The following is a 21,862-nucleotide window of genomic DNA, read 5'->3' as shown; positions in this document are numbered from 1 at the left end:
GTCACTTCAGCATCACTGTCCCAAACGTTCATGTCAGCTGAATTTAAAAGAGCAGCTTAGGTAGTGTGAGTGCAGATTCATCTGTGTACATGAGTCTTGTTTTAGTGGCCGGGGTTTATAAAGTTGGAGCCACTGAAAATATTTATGATTTTCCATCACCAAATCTTAGTCTTCCTCCATTTGAAATAAAAAAAACCTGCTCTTACAAATTGATGCAAAGCATAACATTAAATTCTACTTTTTCAAGTAAACTTTTAAAAAAACATCAAATGTCTAAAAACTGTTAGATGGATTTTACACTCTGGATTTGCCAGAATTGGACTGGATTAGTAATTTATATGGTGAACTTTAAATATAATTTTTTATCCCCGAAGAAAGACATGTAGATACTACCCACATGAATTTCTTGTGTCACTGCTGCCAAGTGAAAAGTTTTTAAAAAGGGAGGAAAGCAGTATTGCTTTGAGCTCAAGTTTATCAGACGTTTAACTATAAAAACCCATTTCTGCCAGGAAAAGAAAAAAAAAGAACAGATTAAATGTTAGAAATGACAATTTATTAATGGTGAGTGAAAATTATTAAATACCAAGTCAAAACTATCAGGTAGTAAGTCAGAATTACTTAATTTTGACTTACTATTATAAATGTAATAAGTCAAAATTTGAACTTTGAACTTTTATTATAGTTTATAATCTCATATAATGTTACTTAAGAGGAATCTGAACATACTATATCATAGCTTTGACTTAAGATTTTAACTTAGTTTCTACTCATTTTGACTAAGTAGTTCATAATTTTGATTTACCATGAGTATTTCTAACATTTCTAACTTTCCGTTTTATTTATTTTGTCTTTCCTGGTGAAATGGGCCTCCATAGATTTGCAGTCCAGTGGGCCAATGACTTCCTGAGGAGCTCAGGTTTGGTCAGTGGAAATAAAAACATTAAATAAGCAGAACATTTTCACACAACAACAGTGACAGTCAAGTTTCGGATTCAGTCTTCAAAAAAAAAAACAAAAAAACAAATATAATGACAACCCACGCCAAGATTTCTGAACATTTTAGGACAATTTTGAATATTTCCCTCAGACTGTTATGATAGGCTACGGAGAGATCATGTGACATGGTTACAGGGATGTGACTGGCTTCTGAACACACTTCTACAGCACACGAGCCAAGAGCCGTTTACTGCATCGACAGTTATTACAGGGTCGCTGGTGCTTAATGCTGTGTGTGTGTGTGTGAGTGTGTGTGTGTGTGTGTGTGTGCAGTTTAGTGAACATTTTAGTAAAACTGAATTATAAAGCACTGCTTGGCTCTGCTCATTTCAGTGTGTTTGCATAAAAGTGTGTGTGTGTGTGTGTGTATGTGTGTGTGGAGGGCACACTGGTCCAGTTAGCGATGAAGTGCACTTCTTTTAAAAACTTTTTTTTTTTTTAAAAATGGATGAAAAACTCTGGAGTCAGTTCAGCCTGACTGCAGCAGTCCATCGTCAAGTTAAAAAAGTAAAAATTAAAAACGTCAGGAGGTAAAAATTCTGAGGATCAAAGGTCAGCTGGGATCATCTTCCTGCTCTTACTTCCAAGGTGATGACAAATCTTTCTGCACGCCGGCCACCAAAGGCTCAGATGAACCTCTCATGATGTGCCTTGTGCTAAAAGAGCAAATGCATCAAGCGCTCCTTTCTGTACTTGATGTCTCCATGATGAAAAACATCCTCACAATTTCAGCTCTGCCGCCTGAAAATCCCTCAGAGGAGTTTATGTCGGGTAGCTGCAGCCTGGCCGATTCAATACCACATGATCACTGAGACGTGAGGGATCTGAATCCAACTGAACCGCCTCAGTAGCAGTCTGGGATAAAAGTAAATATAACTGAAGTGGGATGTATATTTTGGGAAAACAAAAAATGTGCTGTCTGCTTTCCATGTTAGACCAGATTAGAGACCCTTAAACTGGTCATGGAACCCAGTCTGAGTAAACGAGGGTCCCTCCACCTGGGAGCCCCCAAAACTTTAAAACAAGCTCCACCTGTGGCTTCAGGTTGCAGACCGAAGGGGTTAAAGTTCAGGGTGTGGAGGGCTTATGGAGGATGCCCTGCAAGTCCTCTGGTAACGCCAGGATGACAGCCTCGATGTGGGCTTTCAGTTTGGCCAGGGTCCCTGGACGCACAGGGAGCTGCTCCCTCTCCGCCTGGGTCTGCAGCAGACAACACGGTGAGCATTAATCAGGCTTCACTTTAGGGCTGCAACTAGCAATTAATCTGATAAATACTTTCTTGATTAATTTATGATGTGTTTGGTCTGTAAAATCTCAGAAAATTGTGAAAAATGCTTATAATTTCACACAGCCCAGTGAGATGTATTCACATGTTCACACCCTAAAGTCCAAAACCCAAAGATATTTGGTTTACTATGATATATGAGAACAAAAAACATCAAATCCTCATATTTGAGATGCAGGAACCAGTGAATGTTTTCCTTGAAAAGTGACTATTATGAAAATAGTTATAGTTAATTAACTAACCTCCTAATTAAAGGAGGAGATTTTAATGAGGAAATGCTACATATTTGTATTATTACAAGTTGATTTAACAGTAATAATAGTGGGAATAACACCATTAGTGATCACTACTGATAGCGGATGTGGGTGTCTAGTTTCATGGTGGTATTAGCTGGACCAGTGGCAGAAAAGGTGGAGCTCTGTAAATAGATCTCATTCATCACAGTTTCACAGTAATACTAGCAGTAACAACAGGAGTTTAGCAAGATCACTAGTAGTAGTAGAAGCAGCACTAGTATTAACAGTTTAAACAGAAACAGCACTAGTAGCAGTAGTAGGATTTGAATGAGTTTGTACTGACCAGTTTATCTTTTAGCTTCAGAACCAGATCAACTGACTCCACCTCTGTGTGCTTCTGGATTCTCTGCTGCAGATCCTACAGACAGATACAGACAGGAGATAAGAGTGACAGACAGATGGAGAGAAAAGAAGTCTGGGTCTTGTCTAAAGATGTTTTTAAAACCTGCATGGTTTAATACAGTTGAATAAGACTCTGGTTTCATCAGTGGTGGAAAGTAACTAAGTACATTTACTCAAGTACTGTACTTAAAGTACAATTTTAGGTACTTGTACTTGAGTATTTCCATTTGATGCTACTTTATACTTACACTCCACTACATTTCAGAGGGAAATATTGTACTTTCTACTCCACTACATTTATTTGACATCTTTAGTTACTTTTCAGATGAAGATTTGACACAATGGATAATATAACAAGCTTTAAAAATACAACACATTATTAAAGATGAAACCAGTGGTTTCTAACTGTTTTGACTTCTGACGTCTTACATAAAGCAGTGTGTAGTCAGGGTCAAATTTTATATGTCTATGAGTTGTTAACAGCTCCACCAAATAGTGATTTTTCCCTCTAAACAACAAATGATCCAGTATTTAAAAAAATAAATAAAAGATTAGAGAAGAAGTCCAAAAACTGAAAACAGTTTTGTGTATCAGAACTTTTTTTCTTCTTTCCTCTCCCATTAATCATCTCATGACCCCTCAGATTTATCTGGTGACCCTTTGGAGGGGCCCGACCCCTAGGTTGGGAACCACTGGACTAAACTAGCTAACTGTATATAAAGTAGTTGAAACTAGCTCCACCTCCAGCAGCTATAACAGTAACATGCTGCTCTAACACTGATGCTTCAGTATTAATAATCTAATGATGTCATATATAATAATATATCAGTCAGAGGAACCAAACCACTACTTTTACTGCAATACTTTAACTACATCAAGCTCATAATACTTATGTACTTTTACTAAAGTGGGATTTTTCATGCAGGACTTTTACTTGTAATGGAGTATTTTTACACTGCTGTATTGGTATTTTTACTTAAGTAAAGGATCTGAATATTTCTTCCATCACTGTACTCGGGTGCTGACAGAAACAGCCGCACCGAGACCCTTTACAGGAAGTGGTCTCAGTCCGATCACATATTCTGAAGCAATTTGTTTATGGTGAGAACGAGATCCTGACTCAGTCAGACTCAACTATGAGGCGTTGGCTCCTCCATGTTGCAAAAACTCATTACTCCATAACTGATATTTGAAACACAAATATTAACTGAACAAATATTAACTGAACAAATATTAACTGAACAAATATTAACTGAACTTTCTTGGTGAATAAAAGTTTATGTCACTCACTCAGGGCGAGTACAACTGTGTCACTGATTCACTGTGGTGTAAACTGGGTTTTCTATGTAGTGGTGACTATGTAGTTACACTGTGGCAAAGTCCAGACCACATCAAGTCGTAAAGTTAGAGACATAACAGTTTATTACCAGAAAATTGCACTGAAATGCCTGAACAAGTCTGAACTATCAGTCGGTACAGGTTTATGTGAACTGCACTTTGACCCTGCCTGATCTTCACATTAAACCCTCTTCCTTCCTCCCTCCCACCTCACCTCCTCACACAACGCCTCCAGGTGTAGAGCCTCCAGTTTCTGGGTCATCTCTCTCCTCCTGTTGCGGAACCAGCCGTCAAAGTTGGGAGACTTGAGGAAATGCCTTCGGACGCAGAGAAAACCACACAGGAGACCAAATGATGCTCAGGATAATCACCATTTACTTGATCGTTGCTGTTTTTTGTTCTGTGTTACGTTGTTATCCATCAAACTCAACACTCCCAGCAGATGTTTCATATTAAAAGAAAAGTACGTAAAGGGAAGAATTTTGCCCTTTGAGCTAAAAAAACAGACAGGCTTTTTACTAAATTATGCTCAATATACTTTTAAATTTATAATAAAGTTTGTCTCTAATATGGGCCTGTTTCAAATACAGGCCTAGTACTCAGTAGAGAAGAAAATACTGCCGATTTCCGTTGGGTTTTTATGATGTTATGCATTCATCAACATTAAAACTGTGTATGCGTACCTGTAGAGTCCTATCCAGTCTCCTTTCAGTCTGGACGTGAGCTGAGGTCCAGCCTTCTCCAGCGTCTTCATGAAGTCCTGCTGGATGAACGGTCGCAGCTGAGGAGGACTCTTCCAGGGACTGATGGACTTCTGGAGAGGCATCAGACTGGCAACGTACCGCTCCTGTAACACACACACACACACACACACACACATACAACATCCAGCGTTTACATGCATAAGTAATAAGTAAGTAACCAGAATACAGTCAAGTTTCTCCAGTAAGCTGATTTCTTAACTGTCACGTTAACAAGACAGATTTCTCTGCCTTGTATACAATTAACTGGGTTTCTAATTGGCTTCATACATTTATGTATGTACATGACAATCGGGGAAAGCATAGAGTGGAGCAGCTGGATGAAAGGAGAGATCATTACACAAAGCTCTGCATCCTCGTTTTTCATATCATTCTATTCAAAGTTTGATAAGTCAGTTTCTACCGCTGACCATTTGCCTATTTGTTCAATTCAGACACATTCATTATGAGGAAAACTTCCACTCAGTCTATCTCTCACTGCGCTGTCGGTCTGCTGTGACAGACACACACACACACATAAAAAGTCAGAAAGCAGTGTCTTCTGTCACTAATGCAGTTCAAATCAGGAAGCAACGCCACAGGGAAACATCTGGTTACTGATCTGCTGCATGTTAATGCAAATTTACAGTAACCAGGTTACTACAGTGACTGTAAATGTGTTCCCTGATTACCTGCAGTGTCCTGGTTCTTTAAATGAACGTAAACACACTGATAGGTGATCAAACACAGTCAGACATAAACTGAAGAACACCATGTCACTATTAGCCGAAAGCATCTTGAGAAATGTATTGGTTGTTACCAGTGGAATGATGAAGCTCTGTGTCAGTTCTAGGAAGTAGCGTCGAAGAATTGCATTTTGGGCCGCTGAGGGTCTCTTCTGTTGAACACCCTGAGGAGAAAAAAACAACAACATTACATTCAACTAGAATCATCAGTGTAATAGTTTAAGTATGTTTCCCAGTAGCAACAACATAGTGTAGCCGTTCTCAAAACCAAAAAAACAAACAAACCTTTCTTAAGTCATGAAATCAAAAACCCATCCGCCAAATATATACCTTAGTTACATAATTAGACTGTATGCTGCTTTAATTATACTCCCCATAGTAACTGTTTCATTTTACTTTCTATTATAGAGTGACGTAGGCAAAGGCTGCACTGAGTAACTGACATGTCAAAAGCCATGGAGGACTAAAGTGTTTGGCTCCAATTAGTCACTTCATAAAACAAGTAAGAGGAGCGAGCCTGTTTACCTTCTGAAGCTGTTTAATAATTTCTTCATCTTTGTTGAGATATGGCTTGTATGCAGTGTACACACCTGCAATAAACACACACACACACACACACACACCAAATAACATAAATTTGACAGTGTAAATCTGATCTGACAGTGACTGAACAGCTCCCCCTGGTGGATAATCTGCAGTCTGATAAGGTAAAGCAAGGTTAATTTATTTCTATAGCACATTTCAACAACAAAAGGCATCAAGACAGAATATAAAAGCAACACAAGTCACTGTAAATATCATTAAAAAGTGATAAATGTGAAGGTGAGTTTGTGAGCAGAGTTCTGTGAGGTGCTTGACATTGAAAGAAACATCATACTGAAAAACAAACACATACAATGGAGAGTATGAAACATTTACCGGGTTTAGAGTCCAGAGTTTTGAGGTTTTTCAGTTTCTTGACTTTCATCTGTTTGGCCATCTCTCCTGAGAGGAACAGACAGATGAAAAGAAGAAAGATGAGAGAGACAGACAGATGTTTTCTTGCCTCTTTGTCAGACAGAAGTTGATGCACTCATGGCCAAAACAATCCACCCACAATGGGTTGAGGTCAGGAGTCTGTGCAGGCCAGTCAAGTTCCTCCACACCAAACTGGGAAAAACATTTTTTTTTTTTAATGGAGCTGGCTTTGTGCATGAGGGTTACTGTCATGTTGAAAGAGGAGAGTTGGATTCCCTCAAGTGTTTCCACAATGTTGGAAACACACTACTGTCTAAAATATCACTGTGGGTCCTCGACCAAACCAGCAAAAACAGACCAAACACACACAGACGTAGCTGGACTGGGGCGTCCGCATACTTTTGGCCATAGACTGAACGTCTTTAAGGTAATTTCTGTGGCTGAAGTTTCTGCTGTGGTGGAAAAAAATCGCATTGCAAGAACATTATATTTGTCTTTTATTTATTAAAGACAAATATTGGTAGAATATTTGAAGACTTCTTGACTAGCAGCAGTGTCGTCTACCTGCTTGCTTCATGTCTCCGATGCGGATGATGTGTGGCCAGTGCTGCAGTGTTTTAGCAAAGAATGGATTGGTCACTCCCAGAATGACTGACGGCCTGCAGAGAGAGAGAGAGACAGATCAAAGATAACAATTATTAACTGAATTAAAATTAAGCTGCTGCCTTAAAACCTTTCAGGGGTCGGAGAGCAATGATGGCTACAGTGAGCGGGTAGATCTGTACAGTGTTTAATAACCTCTGTTTTGTGTCTGCTAGAGGCATCACGAACTTGCCAATAAATATAAAGCAAATCATTTTTTTTGCATCATCTCACACTGGAATATTGCTACATGGGGGCAGAGGGGGAAGTCAGTGCCTTGCTCAAAGGCTGTGCTGCTTCATGTTTACTCACGGAGCCTGCGTCCTGGTGGTGTACTCCTTAAACTCGCTGTCATGGATGGTGAAGTACGGCCGGAAGTCGCTGCAGTAACGCAGAGGAGCGATACAGCTGCAGAGAGAGAACATTTCACTTTAGAAACCTGAATAACTTAAAAAACCCTTCCATTAACAGAGAGAAGAGAGATGCTGCTCTGTATATAACAAGCTGAGTAATAAATGTACTTGTAGGTACAGTCAGTATGTGTTGGTTGAGATCAGAGACAGACGAAATGGTTGAATCTGTTTTCTTTGTTCCTGATATAGCAGCTCAGAAACCTGAATCTGAATTTAAAGGCGACCGCAATCTTAAGTTTTATTTTATGTCAACATCTTACCATTTAAAGAAAAAATAAGACCAATTTCATGTTTTAGAAATCTGACTGATTGATAAATAGACGATTTAATTCCTTCCAGAGACACAATGCAGCAAGAAGGCACTGAAACTGTCAATATAGAGAACTTCATTTTAGATATTTTAAATGTTATATGTGACATAGAAAAGCAAAATTCAATATGGTATAAAGATTCAAATTGATCCAAATTTTACTTCAAAGTTATGAAATACAAGTGCAGTTATCAGATAAGTTAACCTTTCTCATGCTGCAACTGACATTTCTTTTCATAATCAATGTTATATCAAATATTTTTTCATTATTGACTAGTGAAAAAGGTTCACAATTTCCAAGAGCTTGTTTTGTCAGACCAACAGTCCAAAACTCCCAGACATTCAAGTTTATAGTGATATAAAACAGAGAAAAGGATCGGAGCAGCTGGAACCAAAGATTACTTGGCATTTTTGTTTGAAATATTACTGAAATGATTTATTGATGGTCAAAATACTTTTAGCAGTACGATTGCCCATAACCATCTGACTCACCTGACCAGTGCCAGCACGGTATCTGATGACTCCGCTGGCGACGGCGCCATGACGACAAGTGCCTCCCCCAGCAACACCAACTCCCACAGCATCTGGATGTGGAAGAAGACTGGGTAAAAACACCTGGAGAGAGAGAAGAAGAAGAAGAGGGAGAGGGTGAATAAAAGAGTTGAACGGATGAATAAATCTGAAAGACTTGAGAACAAACTGCTCACGCTGTCTTTGGCCTCAAAAACTCTAAATCAGCTGTTGGTGAGGACCATCTTTTGGACTGACGGCCAAATATTTCACCACATTTCTCTCACGACAACATTCGTCGAGTACAAACCGAAAATCACACCATGGACACGACCCTCTGGAGCTTCTCATCAGCACATGAATTAGAAGCAGAGTTTTCAAACAAGCTCACACTTTCATCTGTTTGAATTTAATAGTTCGGGAACTTGGATGGATTGAATGGATTACAGAGCTTAATAATGTTGATAAAGGTTCACGTCTTTGCGGGCTGATTTTGTCTGATGCATTGAAATGACCTGAAACAAATGTCTGCATAGAAAAAAAACACCTTAAACCATTTGTGATGACCTTTGGTGTCTTCTGTGTTTGGCTTTGGGATGTCTGCTCTGTTTCTGCAGGTGACCATTAAGGGCAGCTGGCGACACCTGAAGGCCCACAGTGAGGCCAGGTTATTAACACCGGGCTGCAGCTGAGGCAGTTCTCTCTCTCTCTCTCCCTCCTCTGACTGCAGCTCTCTGCTTCTCTCTTAAGGCACCCATCCTGGTTTAGTTTAGTTATGTTGCCTTAGTTTAGTTATTTCTTTGTTTTCAAGCACCTTCCAACACCTACACACACCACTGATCCCACTGACTTCAATGCAGTTACCTCCTTTAATTTGATTTATCTTCAGTTGCTCCTGTAGGTTGGTGTGTCTCCTGTTTTGTTGTGGCCAAAGAGCCGTGTCATAACACCATTCATAACACTGCTGTATGCTTTGGAAGATATTTGGCTGTAATGTAAAGGAATCTGTGTTTGTTTGACTAAAACACGCAAAGACCCTGATTTGGTTGCTTAATAAAATCAAGACAGAAGTGATTCTTGGTGGTTTTTTTCCCCCACAGACTTGCCAGCAAAAATTAAACTGACAAATGTTTTTCTTTCTAAAATATATTTTCTGTGCTCAGAAACATTTGCAGACGTTACAAGCTGAGGTCGTCTCAGTGGAGCATTTCCTCATTCGTCAATATTTGACTCTTCTGAGCCCACAGTGTGAACAGAGCAGGTGATGTTTTTTTGTTTCCTTCATGCTTTTTGAGTTTTGGGCTGGTGGAGTCAGATACGCCTGACAAGGTCAAACAGCTCTGTTAGTTTTCTTTATTCGACTTTTTATCTGTTTTTTTTTTGTTTTTTTTTCATTTCTGTTCCCCTTTTTCTCTTAAAGGCCCTTTGAGAGATGCCAGTGATAAAGGGCAAAATAAACAAATGGTGGTTATTGTTCTTTTTTGATCTGAATAAAGAAACTGCCAACACAACAACCTTTTTATCATTAAAATGACTATTCATGCCGGTCACACTGACTCTGTGGGCGAGTTCTGTGAATAAGAGTCTGTTTATGCTCAATCAGAATCAGTTCATACAACGTGTTGTCCGACCACGTCAGAAGTCAAATGTGTTTATAGTTGTTTCCAGCAGAGGGTTGAGATGTGATATCGTTTGAATACGGAGATAATGGGGCACATTTTCAGACAGTCTCTCCTGGAAGGCTTCAAAGTGTTGCACTCGTTTGTTACAACAGAAATAGTTGAGTCAAGTATTAAAAAAAAAAAAAAGAGAGAGCTAGAGACAGGAGTTAAAAATCCAGCTCCTTTCTCACTTCTGTACAGCTGGCCAATCACAGCCAGTGGTTGTGACAGTCAGTTTCTGAGAGAAATGGCTCTACAGCCACCCCCACCCCCCCACCCTCTCGAATCCAACATTAGAAAGGTGTGTGTGTGTGTGTGTGTGTGTGTGTGTGTGTGTGTGTGTGGGTGGGAGGGGGGTAGTTTACTGACCCCTTAACTGTAATCACATTTTAGAAATGCCACCTAAATATTGCGATTAAGGCTTTCAATGGACACTCAGTCTTCATTTTGTCCCATAAAACTATTTTTGGTGGTAATCTTGTATCTTGAGGAGAAAACTTTTTGTTTCTCCAGGTGTCCAGAAGTAAAAGCAGTGATATCAGAGGAAAAACACTCTCAGTTCAGATTGTGCTTCAATCAGCAACTTCTGCAGTACCACCACTGAACAGCAGGTGGCAACATAAACAAGGAGGAAAACACCTGTGGCCTGCAGGTCTCACCTGAAGAGGTCGACTTCATGGATGGTTGGGAGCACGATGGACACCAGACTGTCGCTCTGAAAAACAGACACTCTCTGTTGGCTGAAGTCAATGTTCAATGTATATTCACACACTTCAGTCAGAAATTACTACACTATACCAAATGTTGAAAAAAACAACTCACAAGACAATTATATGATATTTGAGTGTGTGTGTGTGTGTACATTTATGTCAGTTACTTCCATCCTCACATTGGACCAGGGCTGTTTGGGGGTTTGTATGTGATTATATTGATATCTTTGTGAGGGCAAACGATCGTAGTGATGACATTTCTACATTGTGAGGACATTTTGGCCAGTACTCACGACTTCAAAGGGCCGTTGAGGGTTAAGACTTGGTATTAAATTTGCGGTTAGAATTAAGTCTAGGTTAGAGTTAGGAGCTCAGTAATGCATTATGTCAATTAGGGTCCTCACAAGTATAGGGAGTGTGTGTGTGTGTGTGTGTGTGTGTGTGTGTGTGTGTGTGTGTGTGTGTGTGTGTGTGTGTGTGTAAAATCACCTGGGCAGACTGGACCAGCTGTGAAGTTCCTGGTTTGTCGTAACAGGTTGGAATGCGAACCTGCAGCAGCACACAGATCAAACACTCATCAGAAACCAATTTAACACTGAGACATGATTTCTTCTGTGTGTGTCTTCACTTCTGAATATTAAGAGTCCTCCACCGATTCAGCATTGCACTTCTGTAACACTGTCTGACTCACAATGGACAAAACATGGAGTCTAAATTACTCACAATACAAATAAACCACTCAAGGAACATCACTTTTTTTATGTAGCTCCCTCTTGAGCCACAAAAAGTTTCATACAACCTTTTTAACATATGCAGACTTCCCCTTTAATGCTTCACAGCTTTATCAGATGATAAAAATCAGATAGTGTACACATCTCATAGTTGGTTTTGCCCGCATCCGTCTGTATGTTTGCACATGAACAGCACATGATTGCACAACTAAAACTGCTCAGTTTAAGTATTTTTAGGCATCAGATTGCTTGTTAATGCTTCAAAATCTGATGAAAATACAGTGGACACAGTAGACTAATATATAATGTTGCCGTGAGTTGTGTTCTGAACCATGTTTTTCTTGGTGGGGATCACTGCTCGCCACTAGTTCCACTGATATGCCTTAAAATCAGACAAAACACTTTTCACATGTAGGACTGAAGCTTCAGAATTACACTGTTACACGTTAGACCTTTCTAACGAGGGATATTCTGACTAGTCAAACACAGGTGTAATGAATTACACTAATAATGGCTGCATTAAGTACCTCATTTACTCCTGATATTAACATGTGATCTGTGTCTGGATACATTATCTGGATAATCGCATCTGATCCACAAGTCTTTGCACACAACATGTATTAAGATGCATTCACAGACGTTGTTCTTTTCTAAAATCACCTTTTGCGAGTGAACATTACTTGTATCTTTCACAGGCTTCGCTTCAGATGGCAGGAAGAGGCGGGGCTAGGTGACCTTTCAACTTACAGGGACTAATTTTTTCTTATGGATGTCATCACGCTGTACAGATTGCATGTACAGCTGAATGAGATCCAATCACAATGTGAGCATGACCACCTCCAAATATGGTCTGGCTGATCCGATCGCGTTCCCATGACAATATGTTTACACCTTGTATTAACATGTTTTTTTCCTTATCCAGATACAGATCACATTTTAATGCCAGGTGTAAATGAGATGTTCCAGTTGCACCTGTGCTTCAAGTCAAAATGAACTGTCTACTCATCTCCACCTATTGAGTGTGTGTGTGTGTGTGTGTGTGTGTGTGTGTGTGTGTGAGAGAGTGTGTACCTTTATGACCACGCCCATGATAGGCAGCGTCAGGATTCTTCCAGGATGAGGCGTCGGCCACCGGTCAATGTCATTACAAGCTGTTCATCAAATACACAAAGAACAGATTAAGACATTCACCCTGTAGCCAAACAAAGCTCTACTGAGAAAGAGTCGTTTGTAAAACACATTTCAACTCCTCTTAAACAATAAGAGGAAATAGAGGAGATGGACAACACATAAACATGGACATAAACAGCACAAACACAACATATAAAATTTCAAGATCAAGACCAAAGAAATATGCTTCTCTGAGACAAAAACAAGACAACGTTTAGTTTTCAGCCTTGACCTTTGACCTAAGTCTCCTCCTGGTGTTCAGAGGTCACTATACTTTATAGTACAAAGAGCCTGATTATGAGAAGCTAATTGATCTAGATGAAAATTTTGTTGTAAATTGTGATCTGAGGCTTGTTTGTGTTAGAAGCATCGCTGCAGATTGAGCTGAAACATCTGAGACACTCACAGTTTCTCTTTATGGATGTTTACAATATAAAATCAGTCATTTTTAACATTTTGGCAGCTACAGACAGACAGGTAGGATGTAAGATATACAGACTTACCGGCTTCCAAACATGGTTCCTGTTTCTCAAAGTATTCTGGAGCCATGATCTTCAGCAGGGAGTGGAAGAAGGTCACGTAGGGCAGCTTACTGATCAGGACCAGAGACTAATAGAAAGACAAAACACACAGAGAGATTTTATAAACTTTCAATACAATCAACAAGCAACAAGACATCAGTGTAGGAACATACTGCCACTATGGCTGCAACTAATTATAATTATTTTCATTACCGATCAATCTCTTGATCATTTCTTCTGTCAACAGATTTATCATTTAGTATGTAAGATGCCAGGAAACAGTGAAAATGCACAACTATTTCCCAGAGCTTGTTATGTTTGACCAACAGCCCGAAACACAAAGACATCAAGTTTATAATAAAATAAAACAGAGAAAAGTAGCAAATCCTCACATCAGAGAAGCTGGAACTAAAGAATGTTTGGTATTTTACTTAATAAATGACTTAATTAATTAATTATATTTAATTTTGTTGATAAATTCTGTAAATCGAATCAACAGGTTTTGTTTAATTTGATCAATTATCATGAATTCTCATAGTAGCGCAGAGCAGCAGGCCTTTCAACAGGTTCAATTTAGAGACAGGCCTTCATTTCTTATTTCCATTAACACTTCCTCCATGTTTACCTGTCGACTTGATAAATTCAATATAATGTACATTTTTACAGAACCAGTTTCATCAGTGCAACATCAGAGTCACATCATACTCACCACTGAGCTGCTCTCGCTTTCACTTTTTTTAACAGAAATACTGTTTTCATCCATTTTCCTCTCATTACTTCCAGACAGTTTTTAGATCTCTGTTAATCTCTGCTTTTCCCAGCAGGCTTTAAAGTGAACAATCTGCAGGAACCGCTTCATTAAAAGTAGCTTAACAGTGATCATAAAAACATAAAAATGGAAGCGCTTGGAACTAATTAGTAAGTGAGAACAGACTGACATGACGTGTTGCTGTGCTGATGAGTTATTGCTGTGGAAACGTACATTATACTACCGATGTAGCTGATATAGTGCAGGTAATTAACTAGATAAACTAGATAAACATTTCAGGGCTTTCCTTTAAGTGACAATGCTGCAGACCGACACTGACCTTCTGGAAGTATCCTCTCTTCAGAGACTTGTCTCGCACCTGACGGAAATACACGTAACCATAGTAATGGCCCTGTTCCCTCTGCAAAACAAACACACACACAATCAAGTTTTATATTCAGATAAATGCATGCTGTGTTTATATATGTAGGTGTGTACTGCTCTACGCGTGTGTGTGTGTGTGTGTGTGTGTGTGTGTGTGTGTGTGTGTGTGTGTGTGTGAGTCCCAACCTTCAGACAGGGCGGTGCGTCACGGTCCGTGGTTTCCAGGAAACAGCCGAGCGACGACTTCCTGTTGGAACCCTGACGAAAGCGGAAGCAGAACTGGGTGTCGCCAAGGCAACCTGGGAAGACAACATAGTGACAATGTGGTTACCGTGGAAACACTCATCAAAACCTGCATTAAGTTAGGATTATGAGACTTTTTACCTGGACATCATTTAGATATTTTGCATATAATTTGAAATCTTCATATCTTATTATATATTTTGAACCTGCTTGTCTTTCAGTTTTTATTTGTATTGCTATTTTCTATTTCTTAATTTGTGTTAAATAAGAAAACATTTGCTAAATTCAGACATATATTCTAATTTTGAGTCTAGTTTATTTTAGGACATGTGATTAGGACATTAAATTACACACAAACACAAAAACATCAGAAAGTTAAAAGACTTATTTCCATTGTGGACTTAACCAATGACGTAAACGGAATAAAAATGCAGTGGGTGTTCTGGTAACTGGACTTTATTTGCTGATGCTGAATCATCAGAATAGAAAAAAAAAAAAACACATTTTCAGCCTGAGCAGATTCCAATTTATTCACCTATAATTGAAGATTTGTGGCTCAGTTTTTCAGCTTAACTGAACTTTCATTTCACCTCTGAACACATACAAGCTCATTTTGAGCAACTCAGTCAGTTTCATCTCAATTTACTGATTATTTTACTGGCCGTGCCAACCATTCTGGCCTCGCAGGTCAGGTGGCCAAACCATGATGTCAAGTAGAAAGGTAAAACACTCTCAGAGTTGTATAAAATATTTCCAGTTTGACTGATTTACTTGAAAGATGTTGCTGAAGACGAAGCTGTTGTGTGCGTTTCTTGAAAAAACATTTTCAGAGAAGCTCGGACTGCAGCCCAGAACTGTATCAGGATATTTGAAACTTTCATTTCTTTTAGTCTTTTCAGCATTAATCTCAAAATTGCTACTTTCCCCACCGAGCTTTTAGGGGCTTTTGTTTGGGTCAAATACGCAGCTTCGCTTATGGGATCTGTTTCCTGAGGAGGGTCGACTAAAGCCGTGTCATCCTCATAATTAAAAACACAAACATGACCCTGAACCTCGTCTCTCTGAAGTCTACGAGTTAAATATGAAGCAAAGCACTTAAACCTGACGATGCAGACATTGGTTTTTCATATTCTAACCTATATAGCGTAGTTATATACTGCAATTTAGAAAATGTGACTTCACCCAATGAATTTTAAAAGCTGTAAGTTATAGAAAACTGCAGAGAGAGAGAGAGAGAGAGAGAGAGAGAGAGAGAGAGAGAGAGAGAGAGAGAGAGAGAGAGAGAGTTGATATTTCGCTTTGTACTTTTTTCTTTGATTACAATGTGCATCGGTCGGCTCTTTCACGTCTTTTTTTCCTCTTCCTGGTTCTTGGACAAACAGGAAGAGGAAAAAAAAGAGGAAATAGAAAGTACACGATGAGTCACCAACCGTCCTTTAACCTCCACATGACCTCCACACATCCTCCGGCAGACACGCGAGAAGAGAGAGAGAGTGTGTGTGTGTGTGTGTGTGAGTGTGAGAAAACGATAATCAGAGTTTAAGAAATTACAAACACTACACACACACACACACACACACACACTCAATCTCATTCATTCATTCAACTTTTAATTAGAGTCGGAAATATATTGAGGTGGAGACCTCATTTACAATATAGCCGAGCGAAGCACAAACAACACATCCGAGGCGCCAAGAAACACAGATAAGGTACTTGGATTAAAAAAAAAGTCAATAAATAAAAAAGTAAAAGTAATTAAAAAAAACTAATTAGTAAAAATACTAACATATTAAAAGCTTTATGACGAATAAAGCAATTAAAATTTACAGCAAATGAGTCTCACACAGTCTTCGAGGCGTTTCACTTTTAGGACACACACACACGCTTCTCGCAGCTCAGCCAAGACTCCATGACATCATGCAGTCGGGTTGCGTTCAAGACCACCCAGCAGCTGAGCCGCAGCTCTGATTCTCACACTCAGCTGACTGGACGGGCTGTGATTCCTCTTCCCTCCACCTCCGTATCGTCATTTCATTTGTGTGTTTTTTGTTTATTTTGATCAGAGCGTGTGAGATGAGACGCCGCATCTGAACCCGCGACCCTGCCAGCACCGTCTGTAACACTTTAGGATCTCATTAGCCAAATGGACGCAGTGAAGTGAAGAAGAAAATCACTTTGTCATCACAGAGGGGAAAGTCTGAAAGAACTCTGGCCAAACTGCCATTAATGATAAAATGAGATCAAGTATCTGAGCTGCAAAATATTTTACAATATTCATCGTCCTGAATGACGAGAATGTTTGGATTAAACTAGAGCTGCAACGATAAATCGATTAGTTGCCAACTATTGAATTAATCGCCAACTATTTTGATAATCAATTCATTGTTTAGAGTCATTTTTAAGATGAAAATTTCCTGATTCTCCAATTTCAGCTTCTTAAATGTGAATATTTTCTGGTTTCTGGTTTCACTACTCGTTTCTGAACACGCTGAACTTTCTCCATCCTTTTCCCCGCAGTAACAAGAGTTTCAAGTGGATTAAAGGCCAATGATGCCAACTCTGATAAAGATGTGAGACTGAATTATAGGAGACACAGAGAGGGAGAGAGAGAGGCAGATCCACAGTGTAACGTCTCTCTCTCTCTCTCTCTCTCTGTCTGACACACACCTACGGTATATATAGCAGCCCTGTAAGCATTTGTCCTAATCCTGTCATCATCCTGAGGGCAGCAGGCTCCTCAGCTCCACCGCCTGCTGACTCAGTCAACGAAAACACACACCTGCAGGCAAACACACACACACACACACACCTGATTCACACACACACACACACACACACACACACACAATCCAGAGAGGTGTTTGTGTGTAAATCAATCCCACATGCCATCTTATCTTCAGTCAAATGAAAGCGTCTAAAAATATCTCTGTAAACCAATTCTTTTTTGTCTGGGCTTGTTTTTTGGACAAAGTTAACGATTTTTCAAAATGGTCCTTAAATGTAACACCAGAGCCAAACAGTTATGATTTAAAGGCAATCAACTGTCAATAAAAAGGTGCAGTGAAACAACAACTTCTAGGTTGTGTTTCTGAAACAAGACAATCTTACACTTGTGATTAAATTTGCAGAAATCCAGCTCTACAACATAACTCTGATCAACAGAATGTCACGTATTAGTCTGGACAGGAATGGTGAACTTTAAAAATCAGCGCAATATTGTTCTTTGTTCAATATTTCTGTTTTTAGCTGCATTTGATTAACACTATTTATCATAATCCCAAGACTGTCCAGAGTTAAAGATCTCCCCCTGACATGTTTGATATATCAAAATATTCTGCTAATTTGTGTCTGATGTGTTTTTCCCACAGAAAAGTTCAATTACCTCGTTAAAAATCCCTAAAATGACGTCTACATTTTATGAATATACAAAAACAATTATTTCAGAAGTTTAACTGCTGGATGCCTCCTGCTTCACTGAAGAGTTCATTCTCAGTGTTTCTACATCACACTTGTGTAAGATTCGTACTGGACCACGACTGGCTCCAAACTAGTTGTGATGTCACAAATCATCCTCGTCTGTAGACACCTTAAACTCAGATTTAAGGTGAGAACAGAGAAACTTTCCTCTTCCAGCAGATGAATGTGAAAACAGCCTTCTAGTGTCAAACTCTGCACATACATCATCCTGCACAGTGAAGCTCAAACAACAACCAAACACATTTTTGAGTGGGAGGGGAGATTTTAAAGGCTAAACAACAGACTGAGGCCAGTCTAGTGGTGAGCGATGAGAATAGACAAGGAAGGCCGGAAGACATTTTTAGACAGCAGAGATCACGGCTAAAACGTTGGACACATGATAAAGGAGAGCATGGCTGGATATCATAGATAAGGAGAAATTGTTAAGATGTCCACTTAGCTAAAATTAATCAGTATGCTTCAAACGACTATCAGATGGTCAAACAGCTTCTGAAACCTCTTTCCGATGCCAGAACTGGGAGTGTTGTGACAATCACATTCACTTCACGTGGTAAAGTACGTAGAGGTGTGAATGTAAAAGCAGGGTTTGAACTTCTCGGAACTATTTCTGTCACTTTTTATATGTAAAATAGAGACGCAACACCGAGAATATCTTCCAGGAGAAACTGTCTGAAAGTGCGCACCGTTATCCACATTTGTACAATTCATCACATCTCACCCTCTCTCTATGACGGCAGGCTTTTCACCTTCAAATGGTAGAAACACTTTTACTTGCAGATGAGTTTGGTCGATCCGCTGTGTCTACAAGCTTAATACAACAGCCTTGCAATAAATCAGAGTGTTATGATGTTTAGTGAAATGAAACAGTTTTAGAGCGGTGTTGATTCTTTATGGTTGTTTTGGAGGCTGTAGTTTGTGGTGTGGTTAATAAACGGTGAACCTTCATTGATGTTAATGTTGTAGACAAAATAGAAACACTTCTCAGTGTGTGTTGTTATTACCAGCCGGCTACACTGGATTGAAACAGGAACTCACCTGAGTTGGAGTCAGGAAAGGAAAGGTAGCAGATGCTTGTTTTCTGAAAATAAACAACAAGATTTAGTTTTCTTGTCTTCTTTATTGTGTCATCACAGGTCGATTCATTGAGCCACACAGCTAAGATAGACACATGATAGATAGTTTATCAGCATATGATTTTAATAAATAAATAAATATCTTAAAAATGAACTTGACTTTTGTACAAAATGCACCAGGTCAGTTTAACTCACCTCTTTTTCTGACAGTTTGGAATGATGAGGATAAATAACCTGCAACACAGATGAACAGGGTTACTACAGTACACAGCAGGAGTTCATCAACTCACATCTGGTAACTTTGTTCAGCTTCTGCGAAACAAAACATCTGCACTGTTTCATCAGAGGATTTCAAACTTGGACACCTTTACAACATTTATTTGTCTCTCTTAATGTTACTGGGTTCATTACTTTCTGTAACTGCCATCTGTCCTTTGGCTGCACGTGGTTTGATTAGCAGTCACTGAATTAGTTTTGTGTATTTTATGAAGGATGTATGCCACGTGTGAACCAACTGCTGCTCTTTCCTTCTTTGTGTGTGTGTGTTTATTTATTAGCGTGTATGGTTTTTTTATAGTGTTTGTCGAGTTTGGTGTACACACTGCAAACTGATTTCCCTCTGGGATAATAACAAAGTTGATATTGAAATGTTTAAATGTCATGATATTTTGTTAAAAATGGTGACTGAATTGCCTAAAACTATTTTTTCAGTTTAGCAAGTTTAAAAGGGATGTAATTTGTGATGTAAACTGATTTTGAGTGACTGATGCGCTGAACATTTCAGCATTAAATAATATCTAGAATATCTGTGACTAACTGCAACGTGTCTGTAGCATCGCGTGTAGAAAACTGTCAATTACATGAAGTCTTGTCAAATTATTCTTCAGTCGGATATTATCTGACTTGAATCAAAATTGACTGTGCTGCTTGTGATGAGACAACATTTAAAATTTGAGAACTTCTCATGAAACGCACTCTGTAGAAAAACCTTGTTTAAAGGGTGTTTAGAAAAAAAAAAAAAAAGAAACTTTGATATCAGTACCGAACGTCAGGTCAGATCAGCACCAGCATGAAAATATGTCAAACAATACCCGGCATTAAAAATGGCATGTCTCCACATTTTGGCCAAATCCACACATTCCTGACACAGAGTGATGAATTACTAAAACTTCAATAAATCAAAAATGACAAAAGTTTACATTCCCTACAGCAATATCTAACTGCAGTTTCCATATTGCTCAATTAACTCAGAAAGTGAAACAGGTTAACTGGCAGGAATCTGAACCCAGACTGTTTTATAAAACCTTATCAACACATGCAGTGTGCTGCATAACGCATATTAAAACTTGTATACAACTTATTGATGGATGTCTGCATCCCAAACACCTGTAAGGACAACAGGTGTTTTTGTTCTGTCAGTCTGAGTTGTTCCAGTAGGATTCAAACCTCCAAGCCAGAAGTGCCTTGCTCAACTCTCCAAGTTTAAAGCCTGAATAAGTTCTATGTATGTGTAGTTTGAGATGACAACAGATAAATGCCTTCATGTAAAACAGTAGATGAGGTGATGCTATGGCTCCTGGGAACAGACTAACTCCAGGGAAGAAAGCATACCAACACTTCACCTTGGATAAGATAACCACTATCGGGTAATAAACTCGTTATCCTGCAGTAAAAAAATATTCTGTTGCATTTAGTAACATTTGTGTGTAAACATGCCAGCACTGTTAGCCCAAAGTACAACTAATAAAGTATCAAACTAGCAGCTTCGTGGAGAGGTTTGTGTGCAGGAGTCCAGGAAATAGTCAGAGCCTTCAATAACTGCTAACTTAGGCATTTTTTAGCCACAGTGAAGAGTTTCACATGACCCAGCTGCCCCCGGCGGCTCCTTCTTTCTCACCTCCACCGCCTGTCCCAGCTCCAGGTCGAAGCCGACCACGCAGATGCAGTGCAGCCAGGCGGAGAAGCGGTCCCAGGGCAGCAGGAGAGCCTCCTCCGGCTCCTCGTCGCCTCCGGGCCCGACTGGTAGCGTTATCTCCTCGGCCGGGGAGATGCTACTAGCGTCCTGGTCGTCCAGATCCTCCGGCTCTTCAACCTGCTCCCCCAGCTCCTCCGGGCCTTGCAGAGCCATGTCGACGGCCCGACACGGACACTCAGACGCTCTGGAGAATGTTAACGGTTTTCTGGTTAAGTTTAGCGGTCTTTCTGTTTGGTGTCCCCCCCTCAGGTAACAACAACAGGAGGAAAGCAACGGTACAGAAAAGTAGCCACTCAGCTAGCACTTAGCATAGGAGCAAGAGCGTAAGTACGTAGCGGTGATGAAAGGGAAACGTCATCACGTAAGGCCGTCCCTGGAACTGAGGTGTACTCATCATACGGAGGCCAATTAATGCTTTGAAAAGAAAAAAGGACAAGTTAGGAATGACAAAAATAAAAATAGTGATGGTAAATTGTGAGATACCAAGGCAAACTTTTGACATTTTTAAAAATACAAAACTTTATCCAACAAAAAGTAACAATAATAATAATAACAATAATAATAATAATGATAATATAATATATTTAATTT

At 39.4% G+C, this 21,862-nt stretch overlaps 1 protein-coding gene across 1 annotated transcript; it reads right to left on the bottom strand.

The window, feature by feature from the left end:
• Positions 1–1,723: 1,723 nt before the first annotated feature.
• Positions 1,724–21,623, bottom strand: dennd6aa (DENN/MADD domain containing 6Aa). Its single transcript, XM_044348481.1, has 19 exons — positions 21,194–21,623; positions 19,492–19,530; positions 19,259–19,301; positions 14,690–14,802; positions 14,460–14,540; positions 13,354–13,459; positions 12,752–12,831; positions 11,439–11,498; positions 10,899–10,954; positions 8,561–8,683; positions 7,658–7,753; positions 7,268–7,362; positions 6,665–6,730; positions 6,272–6,336; positions 5,821–5,910; positions 4,944–5,107; positions 4,475–4,577; positions 2,864–2,938; positions 1,724–2,199 (listed from the first exon to the last, which is right to left on the bottom strand). Exons 1-19 carry the CDS (start codon positions 21,422–21,424, stop codon positions 2,068–2,070), a joined length of 1,818 nt encoding a protein of 605 aa, XP_044204416.1. The 5' UTR covers positions 21,425–21,623; the 3' UTR covers positions 1,724–2,067.
• Between the last annotated feature and the right edge of the window lie 239 nt (positions 21,624–21,862).

Source organism: Thunnus albacares, chromosome 4, assembly GCF_914725855.1.
Source record: "Thunnus albacares chromosome 4, fThuAlb1.1, whole genome shotgun sequence".
NCBI lineage: Eukaryota > Metazoa > Chordata > Actinopteri > Scombriformes > Scombridae > Thunnus > Thunnus albacares.
This window is presented reverse-complemented; position numbering and strand designations above follow the sequence as displayed.

What these genes read in the sequence shown, in the direction of transcription:
- dennd6aa (XM_044348481.1), bottom strand. Translation starts at nt 21,424, where the DNA reads ATGGCTCTGCAAGGCCCGGAGGAGCTGGGGGAGCAGGTTGAAGAGCCG. An exon ending in AACTCTGGACTCTAAACCCG is followed by an intron (nt 6,337 to 6,664) that starts GTAAATGTTTCA and finishes TGTTTATTGCAG; the next exon opens with GTGTGTACACTGCATACAAG. An exon ending in GACTGGATAGGACTCTACAG is followed by an intron (nt 4,578 to 4,943) that starts GTACGCATACAC and finishes CTGCGTCCGAAG; the next exon opens with GCATTTCCTCAAGTCTCCCA.